Source organism: Medicago sativa, chromosome 2 (assembly GCF_051527215.1).
Source record: "Medicago sativa cultivar Bolivia chromosome 2, Bolivia_mono, whole genome shotgun sequence".
Taxonomy (NCBI): Eukaryota; Viridiplantae; Streptophyta; class Magnoliopsida; order Fabales; family Fabaceae; genus Medicago; species Medicago sativa.
In genome coordinates, this window is record NC_140750.1 from 65,595,078 (window position 1) to 65,603,717 (window position 8,640).

Consider the following 8,640-nt stretch of genomic DNA (forward strand, 5'->3'; position numbering starts at 1 on the left):
CAACCCATGTGGGTGTCGTATGTTTCTAGCTAGCATTAATTATCGTGATAAGCTCCACTCGTACACGTCCCCATGCAAGACTTTTCTCTGTGAAAATTCAAACCTGACGATAAAAATCCACCTCTATATCGGTCCGTTTCTTGTGGATATTTCTTTTTATTTTTTTGTCAAAATTGTGGTTATTTCTTCTATCTTCTGAAACTTTATCATCGAATATACATTGTGCTAATCTATAGCTATTGAAACTCCCTTTGGGGCTATATATATGTCTTAAGATCATCACATATATCAAACACATCACACACAAAATATAACACATAACTGCATAAGTGATTGTGAATCATTGAACTTCATCTTCAGTAAGCCATGGAAAACAAATCACTAGTTGGCTTGTGCTTCCTCTTCCTCGTTCTCTTTGTTGCACGTAATCAAGTCTATCACTCTTAGTATAGTAATTAATTATGGGTTTTAATAGAAGACACATTTTATGAAGGTGTCTTTTAGCAAGTTATCATATTGACATTTGTTGAAAGACACCAACTAGTTTTTATGAAAGTGTCTTTTAGCAAGTTATAATTAAAAAGTGGATAATCACACCTTGAGGTGTGACTTGCTAAAAGACACCTCTAAGGGATGTCTTCTAGCAAAACCCATTAATTATATACTGCATTTGTTATATTTAACTTTCATTTCAAAAATTTAAAGATATATCTTTAATTTCATGTCAAAAAGCCACATCATAAATTTATTTCTAAAGTAAAGACATCAAAATTATATATCAATTTATTTCTGATATGCCTATATATTAAAAAATTTACCCTTCTGATTATCATAATAACAAGGGTAAACTATTAGTGTTGTTCTTCGAAAAATGGAATTTGGATGGCATGTCATTTTATTTTTTACGCACTATATATCTAGTAATGATATGGATATTCATATTTGTGACTTTTATTTTTATTTTAAATGTTTGGATCAGCAAATTAGTTTATATATATAATGTTCTAATATATATATTGTTGTAATGGTACTTGGATGCAGAAGAAATTGTGGTAACTGAAGCAAGGACTTGTGAGCATTTGGCTGATACATATAGAGGACCATGCTTCACAAATGCTAGCTGTGACGATCACTGCAAGAACAAAGCACACTTAATTAGTGGCACTTGCCATAACTTTCAATGTTTCTGCACTCAAAACTGTTAAGTGTGGAGGATGGATAAATTCTCCAACACCAAGACACATGGAAGGAAACATATATATTAGACTTTGTGATATAAATAAATAACATGCCTGCGTTGTCTTTGAAATAATTATGTGTGTACTCATGGTGCATAACGTATTAGTTATGCACTATTATGGAATGAAATAAACATCAATCAATAATTGCTGATCAGCTAGTTAGAGACATTAATCAATGATTAGCTCTTATGTTTTTTATGTTGTTTTAACTTGAATTGAACGGGCAATTGTTAACGATATGTATGACATAACTTTCTTTCATAAAAGGAAAAGAAAACACAATCATAACTTTCTTGGCCAACTTTTTTTGGCATTTTCAGTATTTATGCGGAAATTGAAAAATATTTCATTTAGTAATATAGTTGGATTCTTTAGCACATTTATACTACTCAACCAAAACAACCACCATCCTCAAAAAAAAAATCAAAACAACCACCAGTGTGTTACGGAATATATTGAACTAAAATATCAAGAAGCACAAAGGTCTCGCCTTGACTATGTTGATGACACTCTTCTTATAGGAGAAGTTACACTAGATTGTTTATGTATCTTTAAGACGGTCCTCAAGTGTTTTGAATTAACTTCAGATCTTCAAGTTAACAACTTTAATAAGAGTTGTGTGATGGGTGTAAATGTGAATAACACTTTTTTGGGGATAAAAAAACTAGTTTCACTGGTGTAGAGAAGTCTTTTTAAGTCGACTAAAAAAGACCTTTTAAGTCGGGTGCGCACTTGACCTTATATTAGCCGACATAACAAGTTTTGACGTGTTAAGTTGGGTTGGTTCATGGAATATTAGGTTTGTTAATCTAGGAGTATGGTGGTATTTATTAACTCTATCTTGAATTTGATCCCCATCTTCCGTCTCTCTTTCTTGAATATTCCTATTAAGATGTGGAAATAGATCGTCCAACTCCATAGATGTTTTCTTTGGGAGGTTCTAAGTGAACCACAAAGATCTCATAAGTTTATAAGCAATAACAATATCAAAGTATTTTAATTATCGTATCCATAGAGACTTGCAATATATTTCAGTCGTTCAATTGTTTTATGGTTCTAGGTTAGGATTTTCAAGAATTTGTAATAACATAAACTAAAATGCAATAAAAGTGATGAAACGTTACAAATTAAAAAAAGTGTTGGCATTAAATTTCATTAACTACTCATTGATTATATCCTCTTGGTTGATTATGTACTTTCACTTTTTCAATTATATCTTCATATGTCGTTCATCAAACGTTTTCGTATCCAACAAGCTACAAGAGGTCTATCATGCCTATTATCTTTCTCTGTCTCGTTCAGTTAATTTTTATGACAACTTTAAGATTCGGCAGTGCGTTGTCACTGTAAATATAATCCTTTGTCTAACAACTAGTATCTACAAATAAAATTATTCTTTGATTAAAAAATGAAAAGATAAAATTCGAAAGTATAAGTTCGGAAAAACATTAAGAGCGAGATCAACTCATGGATATAATGAAAACAAGATTATATTTAACCAAACAAGTCAATAGTTTACAATAGAATCATATTTAACTATACTTAATCCCAACACAAAAAATTAGATACTCATAATCATACTCATGATAGCCTTACCAAGACATGAGAATGAGATAAATTTGCATACAATCTTAATGATCCAAGCAAGAATGCTCTCCATGAATGGTTCGGTTTGGCTTGAATCACTTCCAGATGAGTTGAAGGTTGATTTCTTTCGGGATAGATGTTGTTTACCTAACTACAGATTTCCTTAATCTGTTTTTGGTTGTTTTTGTTTTCTGTTTTTTATTTCCTTTCTGTTTTCTTTTGAGGGTTTTGACCTAGTCCCCCCTCCTTTATAATTAGTTTTCCCCTTTTTTTTAATAAAATCTCTAGAGTTTGGCGGCATAGGATGGAGGTTTCTCGGGGTGCCAACCTAGTTGGGATGTCGATGTTGTCTCTTGATGCCTGTCCTCTCTTCTTACTTATAAAAAAAAAAAAAAAAAAAAAACCAAGAATGCTCCTCCACCTTGTCACCTTTGTGCCTCTCTCCCTCTTTATCTAAGTTTTTCTCTTTTAAAGTGTGTAAGAATGCGAAAATCTATATTTGATTTGCCTTCTACAGTTGGTAGGAAAATGAAATTTCCATAAGGGTATTTAGGCTCGTTTAGAGAATTCATGTTTCTTTAGAGTGAAGTAAGTGACAGCTCTTGAAAGAATTCATGTTTCTCTTGAGATTTTTTTTTCTTTGTTTTTTTTTTTATCTTTTGCATTTTTTTCTTTGAAGTTCATTCAATTTGTCAATAGATCTTTTTTTTTTCATTTCTTTTTATTTTTATCACAATCACCAATTGCTACTCATTTGATTTTTCTTTCAAAACAACGACAACTTACCTTCCTCAAGAATGTATAAAAATAGATTTTTCTTTCATAAGTGGAGGAGTCATGACTAAAAAATGAGGAAACATAAAAGAAAGAATCTAAAGAATGTATTGTGTATTGTATTAGTACCTTTGTGTCTTGATATTTTAATATATATAGGATTTGTGTAATATTAGACGTGTTAAAGAAACTAAAAGTATGAATTTTTTTCCTAAAAAAAAAGGAGTATCAATTTTTTTATTAAAAAACAATAATTATTTATTTTTTTTGAATAAAAACAATAATTATTTATTAAAATGTTATATATTTAATATTAAATATAAATTTACTATTTAAACTTCTTAAAATACATAAATTTACATGTAATAAAAAAAATCTTATATTATATTTTTCCGTTCAAATAAATGCTTCTTTTTTTTTGGGACAACTCATGTACGGGTGTCATATGTTCGTAGCTAGCATTGATAATGTTGATAAGCTCATGTCTTGCAAGCCCTCCTCTATTGAATTTCCTCCATGAAAATACGAACTTGATATCTTCTACTACCTTGTAAGACTTCGTGTCAGATTCTTACTAGTCAAACCTCTTGGGGCTATATATATGCGTCCTACGATCACGACATATACCAACCACACCACACACAAACACACACATAACACTCTTTAAGGGAAGTGTCATTAAAATCATAATTAAGCCATGGAGAAAAAATCAATAGCAGGCTTATGCTTCCTCTTCTTGGTTCTCTTTGTTGCACGTAATTAAGTCCATCATTTTTAGTATTAATCGTATATACTTCATTTGTTATATTATCTTATGTACTTTTAAAAAAAATTAGAGAAAAAAAAAACAAAGTAAAGAAGTCTCGAAGAATCAAAATCATATATCACTGATATATGATATATCTAGTTTCAATTTTAATTTTTCTAATAATTTTATTTGAATTTTTTTTTGGGGAACATCAAAGAATTTGTAAATAAGAGACATAGAAAATTCATTATTTGTTATTGGAATTTTTGTATTAGTTAATTATATATACATGTAGGGTTCATTGTTCCCTAAAAAAGATAGTGTTTTGTTCGTTACTTTGTATGCGTAAATACCTTTTTAATGAGACGTTAATTATAGTTCATACACGTTTTCTAGTCGCTAGTGATATATTTGGGACTTTTTTTTTAATTGTTTGAATCAACAAATTTAATGGTAAATATTATTATGTTAGCTGTTAATGTTAATATCTATATGTAGTATTCTAATATTGTTGTAATATTTATTAATGCAGAAGAAATTGTGGTGACAGAAGCCAGAACATGTGAGAATTTGGCAGATAAATATAGGGGACCATGCTTTAGTGGTTGTGACACTCACTGCACAACCAAAGAGAACGCAGTTAGTGGAAGGTGTAGGGATGACTTTCGTTGTTGGTGTACTAAAAGATGTTAAATGGATCTTCTCCAACATCAAGATGTGCATGGAATAGTCTTTATAATATAACTAAATAAATAAAATGCACGCAGTATAGCTACAACTTCATCTATATATATGTACTCAATATCGTGCATAACGTATTAGTTATGCACTTCTATCATATGGAATAAACATCAATAAGTAATTTCGTTTCCAACTCTTGGGCAGTACTAATTTTTGTTTGTTATTTACGGTAACTTTGCTTTGTTTTTGTTTCTGTGTTAACTTTTGAATACGTTTGTGCTCATGAGTGATTTTAAAGAGAGGAAATTATGAGGACTTTAATGTATTTTATGAAAGAAAAAATTGAAAGAGAAATGATAATTAAGATTACATAGAATAATATAGGAGAGTGATAGAGAGACAGTCATGTTGATTTTCTCTCCACAAAGTCGCCCAATTATTGTTCAATGTGCTCTTGGATTCTCTCATTAATTTCTTTTCTCTTTTAATATATTTGTCATTTAAAAAATAAAAAACTACCTTAAGGAATATAATGGAATGTCAATATTTAATATTTCATTAGAAAATGATAATTAGATATTGAGGAAAAAAACGTTTTGTTAAAATGTCAAACAAAATAACATGGAGAAAGTATACTATGTATAGTACTTCATTTCGATATTTTTTCATGCATCAGATGACAAAAAATGACGTGAGATTCCCTTACTTGATGTCTTTTATTTGAGAAAGAGAGAAACGATTTAATGATTAAAATATTAATTAAGTCCATAAATTTACATTTCTCTCTTTTTTTTCTTCTCCAAAACGGCCTTTCATGTATTTGAGGGAATTCCAACTCAAAAAAGAATGGTATCCAACACTCGTAGCATTTGAATGACATTGGTGATATTGTTGTTATCTCTCTCTTTATCAATCATTCTCTCTCATCTAAATGATTTATTTTAATAATTCATTTATCATTCCCTCACCTAAATACACTAATGTAACCAATGTCATCAAAAAACTATCGCACCCAAGTGATATCCCATAATTTATTTATCCTCTAAGTAATTTGGATATATAAATTGCTTTTTATCGTAGAAGATATATAAATTACTGTTATTATTTATGTTCAATAGGATTGGATAACTCAACTGATTTAAATTTAAAAGTAAGGAGTTGGAGATTCTGAGTTATAAATATTTATTATTTCAAAAAGGTTATAAATATTTATATGGCTTCCCCTCAAACAAAAACAAAATACTTATATCGCTATCTTAGATTGAAGACTCATTTTAGTTCCTAAAAAAGTTCGTAACATTGAATTTAGTTCATATGAAAAATAAAAATAGTATTTAGTCCTTAAGAAAAATAAATCGAAACAAGTTAATATGTGCCCTCTTTACATTGCGTTTGTTGATGAAAGAGATATAAAGATAAGAAAAGAAACCTTTTTTTTTTGTCTGGGGTTCGAACCTCAAACCTTGCATATATCATGCATTGTCCCTACCAACTGAGCTAAGTTCACGGGAGAAAAGAAACTGAACAAAATAAGGGATGATTTAGTTCTCTCTCAAAAAAAAAAGGGATGATTTAGTAGTTCGCAATGAGAAAAATTGAAGATAAATTAATTATGATAAAAAAATAAATATGTGTATTTATAAATGACATAAATGGACTACCAAAAAATATAAAAGGGAATAAATATCCTTAAAAAAAACTAGATATAATAAATATAAATTGAAAAAATTATTTCATTAGAATCAATGTAAACTATAAAATATAAAAGTAAAAATATAAAACATAGTTCATAAAAATCAAAGTTTTTTTCAATTTAATAAATTTATAATAAATATAAATTGAAAAAATTATTTCATTAGAATCAATGTAAACTATAAAATATAAAATTAAAAATATAAAACATAGTTCATAAAAATCAAAGTTTTTTTTCAATTTAATAAATTAATGATAAAATGAAATAAATTTTAGAATTTTTTTTACACATTGTCATTGCATATCCTGTCAAAAAAAATGAGTATTAAATTGTAAGAAAATAACAATAATAGATAAAAGTAAGATAAAACAACAGCAATCATATATTGTATAATTAATTTGAGATTAAATATAAATTTTCATCTCTAAAAAAAATTGACTTTTCAGTCCTTATAAAAAATGTCTTCAACATTGGTCCTCCAACAAAAATTGTCATCAAACTTAATTCTTAATTTTATTTTGTATTGAGAAAAAAAATGCAGTCTCGGTATTTGATTTATTGTCAATCTTTCATTAATGAAATTGTATTTAACGTCAAAAAAAAAAAAGAAAAAAAATGCATTTCATTTGCGTGACATGCGCCTCGTCAGATTTATTATATTTATTCCCTAAAAAAATATTTAAATGAATAAGGTATGTTAATAGTTATATAAGTATGTTAATAGTTTAATCAATGTCAATTACATCTTATTTTTTGTGGTGGCGGGGGTTTGAACCCGGACCTTTGCATATTTTATACATTGTCCTTACCAACTGAGCTAAATTAGGTCAATTACATCTTATTTATGAGAATCAAATTAGTTTAAATTTAAAAGCTGTTTTATTTTTATTTTTTTCCATGGGTTAAATTAGGTCTTTTTTTACAAAGTTTTAAATTAGGTCTTGTTAATTTTCCACGGGACCAAAGAATTCTACAATTTATTCTTACTTTATTTAAATTTAAAAAAATCTGGTATTCTTATAAAATTTATTTTGTTTTTTATTTTCTTTATTTTTTCAATGTTTTTAAATTTCGTTGATTGTAATAAACTATTTATTTTATGTAGTTTTTGTTTAAAGATAATTATGTCATTTTATTAAGACATATATTTTTTCTGTCATAAATTTTCTTTCATTTTCTATCATACCAAATAATTTTATTATATTTTTTTTACATTCTTTTCTTTCCTTCATCTTTCTTTATCAACCAAACAAAATGTAAAGTGGATGTCTAAAAAAAATGTGTAAAGTAGATAACGACTACCTTGTTTTTTTTTTTTTTTTGAATAAAACGACTAACTTGTTTTGATTAGTTTTATCAATGACTAAAAATTTCTTTTATTATTTCAGAAGCTAAATTGGATGACAACGAGGGTGACGATTATAAGATATACAAGAAAGCGAGTATTGCTCATGGTAGGACGCATCTCATAGTTAGCTTCATAAAATTTTACACGTACACGTAGTCTTTGACCTATGATCTTTAAACTATGATACGAAAGATGACACTTGTCTATACTTACCAAAACGTGTATTCACAATTTTGCGACTTCTGGTTATGGCATATTCAAACGAACATGCTAGTATACTACAATAGTTGTTACTATCAAAATAGACTTCCTCAACCTTGAAGCCTTGATGTCATTTAATTTGTTGCTTTGGAATGACCATATTCAAATTTTTCAGCTACTCTGCTAAATTATACTCTTGAACTTTGTCACGCTTCTTCAAATCTTATCGCAATATGTTAGACTTTTTGTATAAAGATATTCGCAAGAGTTGAACACAAGTCTTTTCAAGACTTTCTGTATAAACTCTTTGAAAAGATATCCACAAGACTTTTAGGTGTAAATAATTCTTGAAAATATGTTCAAACCA

General features: G+C 28.2%; 2 protein-coding genes across 2 annotated transcripts; both read left to right on the forward strand.

Annotated features, from left to right (window-relative positions):
• Positions 1 to 290: 290 nt before the first annotated feature.
• LOC146949778 (defensin-1) lies at positions 291 to 1,395 on the forward strand. Its single transcript, XM_085745754.1, has 2 exons — positions 291 to 424; positions 1,042 to 1,395. The coding sequence occupies exons 1-2, from the start codon at positions 367 to 369 to the stop codon at positions 1,203 to 1,205; spliced, it is 222 nt and encodes a 73-aa protein (XP_085601880.1). The 5' UTR covers positions 291 to 366; the 3' UTR covers positions 1,206 to 1,395.
• A 2,825-nt stretch (positions 1,396 to 4,220) lies between these two features.
• Positions 4,221 to 5,224, forward strand: LOC146949779 (defensin-like protein 230). Its single transcript, XM_085745757.1, has 2 exons — positions 4,221 to 4,357; positions 4,883 to 5,224. The coding sequence occupies exons 1-2, from the start codon at positions 4,300 to 4,302 to the stop codon at positions 5,041 to 5,043; spliced, it is 219 nt and encodes a 72-aa protein (XP_085601883.1). The 5' UTR covers positions 4,221 to 4,299; the 3' UTR covers positions 5,044 to 5,224.
• Positions 5,225 to 8,640: the final 3,416 nt, after the last annotated feature.